Source organism: Malaclemys terrapin, chromosome 10, assembly GCF_027887155.1.
Source record: "Malaclemys terrapin pileata isolate rMalTer1 chromosome 10, rMalTer1.hap1, whole genome shotgun sequence".
NCBI classification, from domain to species: Eukaryota; Metazoa; Chordata; order Testudines; family Emydidae; genus Malaclemys; species Malaclemys terrapin.
The window spans coordinates 27813297-27830233 of NC_071514.1; the positions used below are offsets into that span (position 1 = coordinate 27813297).

The 16937-nt window shown below is 42.2% G+C and overlaps 1 protein-coding gene and 1 long non-coding RNA gene across 2 annotated transcripts; both read left to right on the plus strand.

Moving 5' to 3' along the window:
• Window positions 1–206: 206 nt before the first annotated feature.
• Window positions 207–12018, plus strand: LOC128844454 (uncharacterized). The gene is made up of 5 exons (XM_054042201.1): window positions 207–289; window positions 4010–4131; window positions 8354–8774; window positions 11772–11885; window positions 11972–12018. The coding sequence occupies exons 1-5, from the start codon at window positions 247–249 to the stop codon at window positions 12016–12018; spliced, it is 747 nt and encodes a 248-aa protein (XP_053898176.1). The 5' UTR covers window positions 207–246.
• A 91-nt stretch (window positions 12019–12109) lies between these two features.
• LOC128844548 (uncharacterized) lies at window positions 12110–16566 on the plus strand. The gene is made up of 3 exons (XR_008446493.1): window positions 12110–12146; window positions 12431–12611; window positions 14587–16566. It is a non-coding gene; the product is annotated as an uncharacterized LOC128844548 (long non-coding RNA).
• Window positions 16567–16937: the final 371 nt, after the last annotated feature.

Consider the following 16937-nt stretch of genomic DNA (forward strand, 5'->3'; position numbering starts at 1 on the left):
CCAAGGTATAACTTACCTCTGTCATCATTGAATGACAGTAGGCTTGTTTGTGATGGAAGTGTCTCCAATTCTAAAATAAACAGCATATCTTGCAGTTGGGCAGTGTTGTAATTCTCATTATCTGTTTCCTGTTACTTTTTGTTGTGATCACTGAACTTCCGCTTTCCTCTCTCTTCACAAGAAATTTTTTAGAATTAGAGCCAAAACCAAGAAGAGGAAACCTTTGCAACCCTTCCTCTCAGAAGAATGTATTTTTTGGTGATCCTGACTTTTCTAGGACGAATTACTGGTATGTTTCCTATTAAGAAAAATTGCTCATTTCTATGCATATCTCACTTTCTTAATTCTTAAGTGAATTTTGTGTCAAGTTCATTTTCTGGGATGTTTAATCCAAACACGTACTGAAGTGTGGAATAAATATGAAATTGAATTAGAGTTGGTTTAAGTTTGGTTAAGAATAGATTGTGTTATAAAGGCCCTGACTAGCAAGTAGAAGGAAAGCCTTGAAAATAATAAGGCCAGAAGGAATGGAGTAGGCAGGATGGCTGGTTCAAAATATTAATGAGATAAGGAAATTTCTAAATGGAATGCCTCTGACTGACAGGGTTGACTGCAGATGGTTTTAAATAAGGCAAAGAGAATCTGTCTTAAAAGGAGCCAGCTTGGACCTTTCCACCCCACATACCTGTATGATCTTAAAAGTAAAGCTTGGGTGAACCCAAGTGCAATGAAAAACCTGTTGGACAGTAGGGAGGAGGAGAAGAAATAATGAGCAAAGATCTTGGGAGAAAGCAGGTTATAAATCTTATCTGGATTAAAACTGAAAATTAGGGTGAACTGTCTCAAATTAGCCATTAGCTAAAGTGACAACTGGCTCTGGCATCATTTGTTTTTTTGAAGGGTATAAAAAGAGTTATGAATTTGAGAGTTCTTTGTCACACCCTACCACCTGATCATGCATGTTCACACCAGGACTAGTTGGTTTTCCCTAGGTTTGGCCTATTTGTAAGTGATCACATGCTTAAAAATACTTTGTTACTGTATTGGGTGTAGTGACTGCTTATTTTAAGGCTGACAGGCATGTTTAGAAGCATGTTAAAATACTATTTGGTCTTTGGACTTAATAAAAGAATTTATGGTTAAATTAGTGTCTGGTGGTCTTCCATATTCATATTAATTATTTCTAATATTATTAATAATTAAACAAGAAGTATTCCTGATTGCAAGCTATATCTACTGACTTTAAAAATGTTGTAAAAGGTTATTTTCTCAACCAATACATGGACTGGGGAGTGGGGAGGGTCATTAGAGATGTCTGCACAGTGCATTTGTGTGAAATACGGAGTGGGAGGGTTAGGGGAATGTTTCAGAAGTGCACGTAGCTGGTGGCAAAGTTAACTGGGAATGGGGAATTTTTACTGGTGGTTCCCAGATCTCTCTTCCCAAGCAATAGATCCAGCAACAGCCGTGGGATGCAGTGAATCTATGGCTACACTAGGGTCTGTGGGAACACTTTTGCAACAAAAGCAAAGATATCAGCGTGAACTCTTTCTTCGGTTTTGTCAAATGGCAATTACATTTTACATTGCACTTGGTGTAGTATTTCATAGAATATTACACTAAGCAAAATGGAGTCACTTTTTAAGGAAGCGATTTTCTCTATATTTGGGGCCAGATCTTGCCTCCCTTACTCAGAAGGAGTAGCACCTTACTTGCTACTCCCGGCGATAAGGGTCACAGAGTCTGGCCTTCAGTGAAATCGCACAGTGCTAATATATTACATGTCACCAATTTCCATTTTGCTAGGGAAATTTTCAGAGAGAAAGTTAGAAATTGCATTCAGCTCTATTTATTTATTTCATTGAATATGGGCTCAAATCTGCTACTGGTGAAATCAAACAGTCCCATAGACTTCTAAGGGAGCAGGACTGGGTCTTAAAATAGACACAGAAGTTCTGAATGTGACTGTGACCAGTGCTTCCTTTTTTTTTGTACAAAAGTGTTTTTTCCCCAGCTGTATGTGCATAACTGAGCTTCGAACACAGCTTTGTGCTAGCCAAAGTCTCACCCACAGCTGAGCAGGAGAAAAAAGATATATTAACTGTCAACCTCTAATTTTGCTTTTGAAAGTGTACATGGGATATATTGTGTATCATGTGTCCACAGCTGATAGTAAAACCATGTAATGTTGGAGAAGTTTCTAGTCAAAACCAGTTTTGTAGATTGTCCTGAGGTGGAGGTAGAATCATCAAAGCAAACAGTTCTGGCTTTGTCCTTTAACAGTTCTCAAGTGATTGCACACATGTGACTGTCTTGAGCCATTGTTTTCTTCTTATTGAGTGTGTATCCTAACAGCGCCCTTATTAAGCTAAATTAATACATTCATACAATAAACACCCCAATAACCAGTTCAAGATACAGTATCAATAAAATATCATAGGGCAGGATCAAATCAGTCATACCCCGATTGGCTAAATCTACCCCAAGAGATCCAACAGAAGCTATTTTAAGTAATTTTCTTAGGTTTTTGTGGCAAGGACTCTTCTATGAAAGGGAAATGCTTTATAAGGGCGGAAAAGTCCCATTCGGGCACCATCCTGTTGTGGAAAGCAGAGAATAGGCCCTGAAAAGTCCATCTGCCTTCACTCTGTTCAGAAGGAGCACAATAGAACAGGTTGGAAGGCTCATGGTCTATTGAAGGTAGAGTCTTTCACAGGGACTGCTCATGGCAGAAGAATACTGCGGGGACAGAGGACTGCAGGGCCTGTTGGGGCTTTTGAAGTTTGGACAAGTATTGAAACTTCTAGATTCCATGGCTGGCAAAACGTCCTCAACTTTGCTGGTCAAAATTTGACAAAATTCAAATTCTGATAAAATTTTACACCAAAATTTTGAATTTCAATGGATAAAAAAACCGGAAATAAAATTTTATGAATATTTTCACAACGTTCTAATCAAAACATGAAATTTCGACTGAAAAAAAGTGGACTATATTTCCCTATCTTTCAACCAGCTGTGGTTCTAAACCCCAATTTATTCAGTAATTTATTTAAAAAGCTGTGAAAATACAAAAGCTAAAATGCTTTGTCGATTTACTTACTATCATCAATGCTTATATTAACATAGCTCTAAGTATGCTTAATTTTTTGCAGTAGACCAGCCAGAGGAGCTCATGCACAGTTTTTTGTTGCATTTCACCAAAATGATATTTTATAAGAACTCTAAAAAAATTTAGGAAAGAGGATTGGAGGCATAATCATGATGACAGTGTCTGTTAGACACATGCCTCCTAAAGTCTTTGTAATTCACATGTAGTCCCCAATTCTGTAATCAGTAATGGCATGTGAGAAACTTTATGCATGTGAATAGTCCCATTGAATTTTGGAACTGTTCATATGCACAAACGTTCTCAGGATCAGGGACTTAATCTTTATGTAGTGTGCTAAAAGTTAACTAGCAAGGGCCAGATTTTCTCAGTGACAACTGCAGTTTTGTGCCATGGCTGCTTGTGATTGGTTATTAGCCAAGGGAATTAATAAATATGGCAATTGTTAATAGAAAAATACATATTGTACCCTCTTTTCTTCCTTTGAAATCTCTTTGGTGTCATTCTCATGGTCAGAAATGGCCACAAAAACACCCTTTAAAACAAAGCCAATGTCAAGGCTTAAGCTATGTAATTTAATCAGCGTTCACTATGAACTGTGCGATATTCTGCTCATTCTGCATGGTCCAAGTATAAAATTCCGGATCTGTGTTCTTAGTGCTAGATCCTACAAAGTGCTGTGGGGGTCATAGGAAGTGCTCAGAGCACTGAGCTTCTGCTGATGGCAAGCGGAGGATGTTCAGCATGACCCAGGAGGAACACAGGAGCATCCCAGAAGCACACAAGCTCGCAGGATTGGGCCCTTAATGATGCTTGTAACCTGCAGCACTTTCTTTACAGTATTATTTGTAAGATGGTTTTTTAATCATTTTGCATCATTAACCATTTACATATTTTTAACAGGTGAGACTTTCTTTCATCATTATGAAAATGGAAATTTCACACTTACGTGCAATGAAACAGTGGCTAATGGGAAGAAGGAAACAGTTTGGTATGAAAGTCGAGAATCTCTGCATGAATTCCAAGTAATCAACTGCAGTAATCAACAGCCCAACGGACCAAACAAATGCTCTGATAAAACAAAGTGTACAAACCAATTATCAAATTCTGCTTCCAGAGGTGGTGGGGTATTTGCATGTGAGCAATTTACAAATACTGGAACATCACAGACTTGCCCACATTTTACCAGTGTGACTGACTGCAGACATTATAACTTTTTTATTGTGGTGATAGTAAACCTGACTGCAGGTGAGTGCTTTTCTTATGGGGTGTGGGGAGGGGTAATTTATATCAATAAATTCTAGAACTCAGAGGCCAGAAAGGGAGTTAGTGAGTTTAAGAGAAGCTTATTTAGAGAATTCAGGACTGAGTACCAGATTCTGCCCCTTTTACTTACAGTGAATAATACTATTCTCCACCAGTGTTCTCTTGATTTTAATAAGGAACACTAATGGAGGAGGTATTATATGAGTGAGCGTGACTGAATTTGGCTTTGAATGAATTAGGCATCTGAACTAGGCTGAGTAAAGTGGTGAACAAAAGTGGAAGTTGTTGAAAAAGAAAATAAATTAAAACAAATATCTGGCGGGTGGTCATTGAAAATCTGCACTTTTTGCCATACTAAGTCTACTTACCCTGTTAGTTAGATGCATTCCAACTCAAAGGTCTACTCATAATGTCTTTAGTCAGTTTTCGCTCAGCCCTTTTTTGGGTAAATCCTCACTGATTTTAGCTGAATAAGTTGCTTTTCACTTCCCCCTAGAAACACTGTTTTGTAGTGATGCTGGTACAGCTTACCTGCCACCTTTCTACTTTGAAGTTGGTCGGCGAAGGGATCCTTGTACATGGTGGGCTGTGGGACTACACTGATTCATGCAAGCTGAGGATCTAGCTCAGAGATTGTAAAACGCTAATGCCCAGTTTTCTGCTTTGCTCTTTGAATTTCTGCCCCTAGAGTGAGATTCTCAACCATGCTCTGGCCAGGTAACGGTCAAAGGGTCTCTAAAATCAGCATCTGGTCTGGGTAGAATTCCCCCTTAGCACAGGAACTAAGGAAGACAGCAGCAGACTGTCCTTTCAGCAACACTCTTGCAAATCCTGACATAGCAGGTATGGCTTGGGGCCAGGCTGCAGAATGCAGCACTGCTTAAATTCAGGGCAGTTGTCCCACAGGGCTGCCTAAATTGTACTGGGGGCTGCTTAAAACCACATTAGCCCCTCTGCACCTGGGTTGTGAGATTTGTTCTGTGCATCTAGAGGCACAGCACAGAATCTTACCTCTAGTGTTTTAAGCTTTCAATCGATCGTGCTCACAAAATTGGCTTTGTGCCTATTTTGCACATGCAAACAACTATTTGTGCAGACAAGGCACCTAAATAACAAATTTGTGTGTGCAAATATTTGTTGAGCACACATAACAGGTGTTTGCTAAATGTTGTGTCTGCAATTTGGAGTCTGGTTTGAGGTTAGCTGAAAATTTGACCTTATAAATGCTGCAGAATCTTACTCTACAGGCCATTTTTTTTTAAAGGTGTTCATGCACATATTAAAAATGACTGCTCTCTGAATGCACTTCAACTACTTTATCCAGAAAATCTTTAATCTTTAATAGCTGTTCCATAATTTCACATTTTTTCAGGCATTTGTCTAATAATGTATCTTGTAGTTGATACTATCAGCACTTAGGCCAGGGCAGACCCTGAACCAGGCAGCAGAAATGACAACATGTGTTTACTGCAGTGTGAGAATGTGGTTTCCCAGATGTTATCATAGAATTATAGATGTGTAGGACCAAAGGGCCCTCAATAGATCATCTAGTTCAGTCCCCTGCACTCAAGGCAGGACTAAGTAATAACTAGACCATTCCTGACAGGTGTTTGTCTAACCTGTTCTTAAAAACCTCCAATGACGGAGATACCACAGCCTCCGTTGGCAATTTGTTCTAGTGCTTAACTACGTGGACAGTTAGGAAGTTTTTCCTAATGTCCAAACTAAACCACTCTTGCTGTAATTTAAGCCCATGCTTCTTGTTTTATCCTCCGAGATTAAGGAGAACAGCTTTTCATCCTCCTCCTTGCAACAACCTTTTATGTACTTATCATGTCCCCTCTTAGTCTTCTCTTCTTCAGACTAAACAAACCCAATTTTTTCAATCTTCCCTCATAGGTCATGTTTTCTAGACCTTTAATCATTGTTGCTCTTCTCTGGACTTTCTCTAATTTGTCCACATTTTCCTGAAATGTGGAACCCAGAACTGGACACAATACTTCAGTTGAGGCCTTATCAGCGCAGAGTAGAGTGGAAGAATTCCTTCATGTGTTTCTAAGTCCTAGAGGTTTTCTCAGTGAAACTGGACATATATCTGTGGAGGAGTAGCATAGTTAGTACCCCTAAGAGCATGTCCCACTTTTGTGGTGCCAGTAGACAGCTGGTCCAGCCCAGAATTATTTTGATAACCACCAACGGACTGAACATGCAGTGCTGATAACCTTCTGTGCAGAGCTGAGCACCTTCAATTTCAGTGGAATGTGCAAGTGCTGGCAACTTCGCAGAAGGTACTCAGACCTCACAGGCAGGGCCGCTGAGAGCGGGTTTGGGCCCAGGTGAAATTTTTTTTCGGGCCCCCCAGCAAGGGTGGACAGGCTAAAGAGGGCCGACGAGGGCGGAGGGGGGAAAGCCGGGCCCTGGGCCCCCTTCTGGACCGCCAGGCCCCAGTAATTTGTACCGGCTTCTCCCCCTTCGTCAGCCCTGCTCACAGGATTGGGCCCCAAATGGCTATTTAAAATAGCTGACTTGTAGCCATAGTACAGTAGGTATTTGCACCTGTTAATGTAAAAATACCTTGTAAATTGTCCATTAAAATAAAACACCCTCCCCCCCGCTTTAAATAGAAATGAAACAATGTTTTTTGCACTGAATTCTATATCTGATGGTGTTTTTATTGGAAAATTTTCAAACTTGTGTAACCCTTCTGCCCATCTGAGTTGGCAGCAACAAGGGCCAGGTTCAGTATCTAGGGGTTCCGTTTCAATAACACAATGCAAAACTGGCTCGAGCCCCCACCCAGTGACCTGGGACAATTTCATACCACCCCCCGGGCGTCTCTAAGGGGCAATACTTCCCCTCTTGCAAGCACAGAGTTCGAGTGTAGCAAAATCCTTTTAATAAAGGAGGGAAACAATACGGCATTATATTGGGGAAACACCACAAACAGGATTCATAGCACAAACCATGAGCAAAAGACCCACCCCCAAGTACGTTTGGCAGTATCCTTTTTCCCTCAGGGTCTTAAGTCCAACAACCCAAAAGATCACCCCAAAGTCCCAAAAGTCCAACACCCGAAAAGTCTCTGTCCTTGGTCAGTACAGCCCCAGAGTTCAAAAGTTTATCTGCAGAGTTTTACCCCCCAAGCCTGGGTGGAAGTGGGGGGGGGGGAGAGAAAGGGCACGTGGTGTGTTAAGGGGCACCTTACATGGTCTGAGGCCGACTGCCCAGTCTCTCCGTGGGGTTCTGCTGCAGCCTTCACCACCAGCTGTCCCGTGAGCCGCTCCAGCCGTCCCATGGGCCGCTCTAACCATCCCACAAACTGCTCCTTTCTGCTAGCCACTTAGCAATATATCTTCAGGCTCCCCCACTAGTTAACACAGCACTCAGTGAATTCAGCATGTAGTAGGGGAGCCCTAGAGCTGGTGCACTATTGGCCCAAAGTGAACTCAGACTCTTAATAGAATCAAAATTAGCTCTGTTATTCAATAGTGGAGAAGGTGCAATTGGTGTTTCAGGCCCTCAAAAGGGACCAGACCCATCAGGAACAAATGCCTGTCCCCAGCCTCTCTCTATTCACTGGGTTTTGGAACCCATGTCCCTTGTCTAGCGAGTGCTACTTAGTTGATGGTGAGTCCCTCTGTCATAAAACAGTTCCACTGGCCTTGATTCACATAATCATGGTCACAACACTTTATTCTTCCTGCCCCAATAACAGAGAAACTGGGGATCCCACAGCAGCCAAAGTGACCATTTTGGGCTGCTGTAGGCTCATGCTAGGCGGAGTGGGTGTGCCTATGCAAACAAGATCAGCCCCCGAAGTTCTTTTCCGCAACTCGCCACAATTCACCACCCAATGTCAGGGTAGAACTCATCCTGACTCTGCTTACACTTGTAAGAATCCTTTCAAAGGCAAATCATGTTATAACACTTTACAGTGCATGTTTGTTATATCTTTTGTGTTTGTTTCATTCTGTATTGCAGATAAGGAGATATTTGAGACCATTCCTGCAAAATCACACGATAAATCATTTAGTACAAGAAGAAAGAAGTAACATCACTCTCTCTTGTGAATTTCAAATGAAGCCCTCAGGACAAACATTTCTTATATATTGGATCAAATATACAGAAACAAGCAAATGCCTGTCTTCTGTTCAGAGAAAGGAACATAATTTCTCGTATAATACACATTGCTGTATTGATGAGATGATCAAAGGACGACTATTGACCTATACAAGCTTAGATTCAAATGAGAGACATGTAGTCCATAATATGACCATCTTGAATGTTACTTACTCTGACAGTGGAACTTATTTATGTGTTGTAAATGCCTGGTCAAGAGGTAAACATGTGTGGAAGATTGCAAATAACCTTTCTATAGAAGTGAGGAATCAAGCCATTCCATGTAAGTTAGAAGTTTTGTAGTTGTGGTTGGTACCAGAGTTGCTTATAATTATATATAATTATAACTTTTGCTATTTGGGATAAAATTTTCTTGCTGGGAAAACTTCAGCGAAAATGATTCAGCCATTTTTGAGAACTACACATGGAAAAACATGCAGTTTTACCCATGTTAAAAATTCTGGTGACATTTTCTTTGAAGAGATCTAGTGCCCCATGCTTTGGAATAGGGACTTGACATTTGGCAGGAGAGCAGCCTTCGTGTTAGCGGTGTCCCTTTGACCATTGTCATGAAAGTCTGCCCAAATTTGGCCAAATTATAAGCCTTTAAAAGTCACAGTGCACAGGTGCTCAGTAAAGACTTCTTAGATTTCAGCCACTAAATTCCCCAGTGCTGAGTGGGACTTTCCCTGCAATTGCAGGTCTGGGCTGCTCTAAGCCATGCTGCGTCCAGTTCCAAGCAATTGAACTGAGACTGAACTTCTGTGCTCTCAGTGACATCCCTGCTGGGCCCAGGCTTCATGTAGGAGGAGGAATGAAGAGATGATAGAAGCTAGCCAGCCAGTGGTGGGAGGGTGGAGAGAGCAGAGTGTGACAAGGAGTTTGGTGGGGGAGACTGAATGCAGGAGGCTGGTGGATAGGGGCAGCAGAAGAGGGAGACTGGGACTGGGAGCTGGGGTGGGGGAGACTGGGACTGAGAGATGGAGACAGAAATGTATGTGCGTGGTGTTGGGAAGGACACTAGAACTGGGAAGAGATTGGGATTGGCTGAGCAAGTTGCCTCTGACTGAGAAACAGTGGGATGGTGGGAGGAGGAAAGGGGAGGGGTAGAGATCTGATGAGCCAGGATATGTGTGTGTGTGTGTGGAGAAGTGGGAATGGCTGGGCAAAAACTGGTGGGCTAAGGAGCCGGGATGGGGAGGGAGAAAGTGTTGCGATTAGACAAGGAGCCCAGGGAGGGAGAGTGGGACTGGGAACCAGTTAGAGTGACCAGATATCCCGATTTTATAGGGACAGTCCAGATATTTGGGGCTTTTTTTATATGGGCTCCTATTACCCCCCCACCCATCCTCATCCCGATTTTTCACACTTGCTATCTGGCCATCCTTGAACAAGTGGGGATGGAGAAGATGAGTGCGGGAGGGGGAGACTGGAGCAAGCATTGGGAAGAGAGAAAGGTTGGATGAGGAGCTGGAAGAGGGAGGAACGAGGAATTACTTGGCAAAAAGGCTGGACCTGGGAGCGAAGGGAGATTGGGATTGGAATTTTGGAGGGTGTGAGACAAGGAGACTGGGACTGGGATGAGAAACCTGTTGGCTGCAATGAGGGTGGGCATGGAGAATAGGACTGGGATGGAGAAGCGACAGGACTGGGACAAGGACAGGTTTGAGAGGATGGGGCAAAAGGGATCATGCTGGGAGGGGATTGGGCAGAAGAGTCCATGCCTCCTAGAGCCACCTTCTCCAGAGCCTGGCATGGAAGTAAAGATTCCTGTGTCTCACCATTCCTCTGCTGTCAGCAAATATCTGTGTAACTCACGGGGAAGGTGTCCTGTCCCTCCCCCCCCTCAGCGCTGATCCACATGACAACCTACTACTACTGCTATCAGTGCCAAAGTTAGCTTAAGTGGCATAGGTCTTTGTGGTGGATCTAAATGTCCCAGCCCTGCTGATGACCTGGTGAGTATCAATATGATGTCACATCATAGAATTTCTGTTTTTTCAGTTTGCTTTGTTAAGAAAGTAGTAAATTAACCACCCCAATACACACACACATTAAAAGAGCATTAAGGCTGCAAAGTCAAACACTCCAAAGTTGGGAGATGCCAGTACAAATGTTCCCTGATCTGCAGCTTCAGTCAGTGGGAGTGAACATATAAAGTGTTATAGAATGCTAAGTTCTATGCAATAGCAGGTCCTAGGCATCTCAAATGGGGGATGCAAAATTAGTGGATTTTTAGACCCTAATCTCGCTGACCTCAGTTCCCCATTTGTCCAAAGGAGTTTACAGTCTAGATTTCATTTTTTTAAATGACTTGGTTTGAGGGATTAATCTGATTAACTGTAGGAACAAATGACAGTATTTCAAGGTTTTACCACCGGCTTGTGCCAGCATAACACATAGCCAGAGGTCATGAAATCTTAGCCCCATTAAGTTAATAGCAAATATCCCGTTGACTTCAATGGAGACAGGATGTCACCCTAATTGCTATAGGGCAAAATCAAGGTCAGGTTTGCACAGCAGTAGGGGATGTAAGGCATACCATGGATTGCAGTGTGGGGACGACAGAAGGCTCTGTAGAGCTTCTACGCTCCCTCCCCCCCTTCGCCCCACCCTGGGCTCCTCTCCGTAAGCAAGTGAATGAAAATGGGCAGAGAATGGATAGATTCTTGGCTCTGCCTTCTCAACACATTGGCTAGCTATACTAGACAGTGAACTGCAAGAAATACACTGCACCAGGTGTAGACTTAGTGCAGGAGTAGGGGAAGACCTGGAGGCGGACTGTGGCTTTTTCAGGGCTCGTGGCAAAACACAGTTGAGTCCAACATTTGTACCTGCAAATGACCATGGACTCAAAAATGGAGGACAGTTTTAAGCCCCTTTAAAAATGTGAACCTCAGTATTTATGCTTTACAGTTGTGCTGCATTAACCCATTAAAATACTACAGTATTCTCCAGTAATCTCACAAGACAGTGCAGTATTGCTACTGTAACATATATTGTGTTGCATCATTACAGTAGAGTATTGCAATATTTTCTCATAAGAAAACTTGATTTCTGTAAGCTAATTTATCTGCTGTCTTTATTACCAATCCTAGCATACTGTATCCTGGAATCGTCCACAGTAATGGGTTGCTGAATGTGTATTATCAACATAGTTGTTAAACATTATTTGATCACTTGAAAAGCACTATCCGTGCTTATGGAGGTGAGGGTAAAGTGTTTTTCCCACCATCTGGTTAAATTTTTCAAGATTCACTAACCCTGGTCCTCTCTTTAGCCTCTGCTTCCTCTGCTTCCATTCCATTGTATGCCACCACTGGATTGATCGTAGGGATTATTATCATCAGTGGGATAGCATGGTTGATCTATAAAAAGAAAATCAAATCAAAAGGTAGGAAAAGTAAAATTAGTAAGTAAGATCTGCAGGAATATTTTAACCATTGAAACTTTGCAGTGTGTTTTATTTATCTGTTACAGGAAAGCCATCTGCACAACTTCCCAGGTACGGCCTTGAATGGACATAACCAATGAAATATTAGTACAGTATCATTTTTAAAATGTTTTTTCCAACCGATAGAAATAACTAAAGAGATTCTTCCCTTATCTTTTTATTTTAGAGCTCAGGCTGCTCTTGAAATTCCAGGAGATGAATGTGAGCATTAAATTTTTGATAAACCTTTTTGAAATGATTGTCTACTTAGCTTAGAGCCTAGCAGCTAAGTGATTCTGAATCATTTTCCTAGCTACTAGAGGTGAGGTACTGTAGACAGTAACCAACACAAGTCTTAATTCTGGGGGTAGGAGAGAAGAATTTATTTAACATCCCTTTCAAAGGGAGATAGTTATTATTTTATTTAGTTGATGTATTTTAGTTGATGTTTTATTTTATTTCTGTGAGATTCATAAACTCTTTGATGCAGAGTAATTGTTTTACAGGTTCCCCGTACAGAATGAGCAGCAACAAAGACTTGCAAACATATGAAGTGTTGTGTTCAAGCCCATATGAGGACCCAAATGCAGCCTATTGTACGTTGGATAATACTGCAACATCTGGCAAGGGGCCAGGAGATGAGGTCTATGATATAGCCTATGAAGTGGTGCCACAGTAGCTGTTCCTGTAAGTGACTTGTAAGAGGAAGTGTTCTTTTTGACAAATGACATTGCAAATACAATCTCCCAGGTTAGTCACACTAGTATAACTAATAGGGGGCTATGTGAGTACAATAACTCATCCCTTAACATTGTAGTTATGTTCCTGAAAAATGCTACTTTAAGTGAAACAATGTTAAGTGAATCCAATTTCCCCAGAAGAATTAATGTAAATGGGGGGGAAGGGGGGGGTAGGTTCCAGGGAAATTTTTTTCGCCAGACAAAACTCTCTCTCTTTCTCTCGCTCTCTCAGTATAAGTCTTAAACAAACAATTTAATACTGTACACAGCAATGATGATTGTGAAGCTTGGTTGAGGTGGTGGAGTCAGAGGGTGGAAGAGGTTGGGATATTTCCCAGGGAATGTCTTACTGCTAAATGATGAACTAGCACATGGCTGAGCCCTCAAGGGTTAACACATTGTTGTTAATGTAGCCTCACACTCTACAAGGCAGCACGAATGGAGGGAGGAGACACAGCATGGAAGAGAGAGACAGAGACACACACACTCTGTGTGTGTGTGTGTGTGTGTGTGTGTGTGTGTGTGAGAGAGAGAGAGAGAGAGACATGCATTGCCCCTTTAAGAACGCTGACGCCATTCTAAGTACATTGCCTTTTTAAGTAGATCAGCAAGTTGAGACAGGAGCGGGGAGCAGGAGCGGGGGGAGGGGGACACCCTGACATTAGCACCCCTCTTCCCCCATGCCCCTCTCCCCAGCAGAGCAAACAGGAGGATCTTGGCAGCAGCTACAAGGCAGAGGGCAGGAGCAGCACATGGCAGTGGGAGGAGGGATACCTGAACTGTTGGCAATTGATAGCCTGCTGGGTGGCTGCCGCACAAGGAACTTAGGGGAGCTGATGGGGGGCTGCCAGTCCACCCTGGTTCCAAGCCCCCACCAGCTAGCTCCAACAGGCTGCTCTTCCTGCAAGCAGTGGACAAAGCAGGCGGCTGCCAAATAACGTTATAAGGGAGCATTGCATAACTTTAAACGAGCATGTTCTCTAATTGATCAGCAATGTAACAACGAAACGACGTTAACTAGGATGACGTTAAGTGAGGAATTACTGTATGCACTAATAATGGGAAATATTCTTCTAGTTGTATGAATCTGCTCTGGGGTCTGTTTCTCACTACAGCAGTAAGGAACTTCAGTTATTACCTGTATCTTCCCCTTTTTGAGTGGTGTAAGCTGTAGATTCGGAATTTCAAATTTATGGCAAAAGGAACAAGCTAATCAGGGAATTGTTCAGCCCAAGCAAACCTTAAATTGATCACACACATTGGACAGCTGTGACCTTTCAGCTAGTGCAAAACATGCATGAGGGAGAAGGCACAAGGAGCAGTGCATTGGTTTGCCATAACTGCAATCTCTGTGCTCTTCTGAGTGCAGGAACTGCTTCCTGGGACACAAGCTGCCCAAAAAGTGGAATAGAAGATGCAGGGAGATGGTATGGCCATGGCCCGACCCGCTCCACCCTACACTCTCCTTTGGGGACACACAGCATCTGTTCTTGCCCAGCAATGCAGGGGAGTTCGAGGAGACAGTGGGTAAATTGCTTTCCTGTCACATATGGCTTTGAATACACATAGAAAGGCCTTTTATGGTGCATTTAAGCTCAGAATTCTCAAAGTCGTATTCTTGAGTGTTGGTACCATTGCTCTGGCCCGTATTTCTCTGGAGCACTAATTTGCCTTTGTAAAACAGACACGAAATCCCCACTACTACTCCTTTTTACAGTAATAAAAAAAAAATCACTTTGACAGTAATGGGCCATAGTTTACTGTCATATACAATTGCTTTGATATCAATGTAACTGACACCTGAGAAGAAAATTAGTGTGAGATAGTTATTCAGAAGGTATAATGAATGCTGAAATATATGACTTTCTGTAAAACCATATTTAAAAGTTCTCTACTGACCATGAAATTGTTTTTCTTTGCAGAGGAGCTGGAGAATGGACGTCGGTTTGAAAACGACTCTGAACTTGTGGCTGATTTTAGGGGAAAAAACCCAGCATAGTAGCCTTGACTACCCAATTTTGACTATTCAATAAGCTATCTTACAAAATATTATGGGGCAGATCCTCTGCTGATATAAATTCTCATAGCTCCATTATGAAGCTATGACAGTTTGCACCAGGGGAATATAGGAATTGTCACACTCAGACCATTGGTTCATTTAGTTCAGAATCCTGTCTCCAGCAGTGGCCTTCACCAGATGTGTCAGAAGTAGATGCAAAAATCTCCATAATGGACAATTATGGCACAACCTGCTCTCAGGGGAAGTTTCTTTTCAACACCTATCAGCTGGAGATTGGCTATACCTGAAGCAAGAGGGTGTTATAGCCGTCATACATCTTATCCTATCTAATGTAACTTTATCCTTAGTGTATGAAAACCTATATAAATGAATGATTGCTTTAGGAACAAAGATCTTTATTTTCCTCCAGTTTTACACTGGTGTAATTCTGTTGGCTCCGTTGGAGATACTCCTGCTTTACACTGGCGTAAGTGAGAGGAGGATCAGAAACTTAGACACTCAGGTGTGATTACTAGAGCAGGCAGAATCAATTAAGGACACTATTAGCCCCTACCATAAGTTTTTTTTCTTTAAAACAGGTACATTGGATATAATGTTCTGAAGGGAGACTGGGGCCCTCTATGTATCCCCAGAAAAGGTACACCACAAACCATGTTCCAGGAATCAGGGCCTGCAGCAGAGCCACTCTCCTAGGAACCTAACAAAAACAGCTGACCTGTAGTTGGCTGCCTGATTGACTAGATCACCTGATTGGTTTGAAGTGTCAGCAGCCCAGCACTTAAGCCCAGCAGCAGTTCAGTGTCTCTTCAAATCATGTACTCATGTCTGAGCTAGCTCCTGTGTGTGCTTGTTCCAGCCCTGCCCCACTTCAGGGAACCTGTTTCTGACCCTCGGATCTGATTCCTAATTTCAGTTCTGACACCTAGCCTCTGACTGTGGCTCTGACCCTGGGCTCTGGTGCCTGTGCCAACCACTAGGCCTGACTGCCCATGTCCTGGCCACTGACATCATGGCAGTGCCAGTGTCCTCACATAAGCCTTTTTAGCCATCACAAAGGTGAGAGGAACCTAAGCTAGGATGAGAGGATAGGTGTATCTCTGTTCATATTTAAATCTTCAGTCCACTGGAATTTCCATATTCTCCATTTACTTTCCCCAGCCTGCCTCAAAAGCTTGACACTGTGTGAAGTGATCCTCTTTCAAGGGTCTGTTGGCTTCATTCTGGATGCTCAGATGGGTTCACTCCAAGGAGTCTTTGCAGGGGTGCTGGAACAATTTGTTTTGTGTTGGTGCTGAGAGCCATTGAACCAAACTGTAAACCCTGTATATAATGGAAACTACTTCAAACCAGGGGGTGTGGCAGCAGTCCCTGCACCCCTAGTTCTAGTACTTATGTGTCTTTGTAGTGTTCTCATCCCTTGCTGGTCCGGGTAGGATGACCAGATAGCAAGTGTGAAAAAATTGGACACTTTATTTTTGGGGTGGGGGGAGAAAGAAAAATCCCCTAATATTGGGATGGCTGGTCACCCTAGGTACAGGGAACTTAAGACTCCCTTTGAATGTAATGGGAACTGGATCAGACTCTAAATGAAGACAGATTGTATTGCTTTGATATCACAGCCTTGCAATAAAGCTTTCTGGTGATATCATAGCCATTAAGAATAATACAATAGACTCAATACATTAAGTAGATTAGAACATGATATGCATTTTTATGCCTCTGATTTTAATTTCCATATTGTACCATGTTATTTTGTTTTTGTTTATTTTAGCCTTTGTATATGCGATACCAGTGAATTGCAAGAGGGCTTATAAAAGCCACGGAATGGTGGTAGTATGTAGTAATACAGATAAAGCTTTGAAAAAATTGCAAATAAACTAGCTTAAAACTATTGATGCTAAAGTTTTTCAAGTTGCTGGCACGTAAATGTTAACTGAATCCAGGGACATGTTTGTTATTGTGGACAATATTAATATTCATTCACTTCACAAAGGGCTTATGAGAGTTAATCAATTCCTCTTTTTACTGGGCTTTGAATATGTAAAGTCTATACCCCCAATCCTGCTTATACTTAAGCACGCGCTTAACTTTAAGAATGTTAGCTTCATTGAAGGGAAAGGGACTATTTCCAAGGTGTGAAGTTCAGCATATTCCTAAGTGTTCATAGGATTGGGGCTTATGTAAGTGCAAGAGTATATAATGTAAAATAAAAGGGAACGCAGGGCCCTACAAGAGCTCCTCACAAGCAGCATA

What these genes read in the sequence shown, in the direction of transcription:
- LOC128844454 (XM_054042201.1), top strand. Translation starts at nt 247, where the DNA reads ATGTATTTTTTGGTGATCCTGACTTTTCTAGGACGAATTACTG. An exon ending in AATCTCTGCATGAATTCCAA is followed by an intron (nt 4,132 to 8,353) that starts GTAATCAACTGC and finishes TCTGTATTGCAG; the next exon opens with ATAAGGAGATATTTGAGACC. An exon ending in AAAGAAAATCAAATCAAAAG is followed by an intron (nt 11,886 to 11,971) that starts GTAGGAAAAGTA and finishes TATCTGTTACAG; the next exon opens with GAAAGCCATCTGCACAACTT.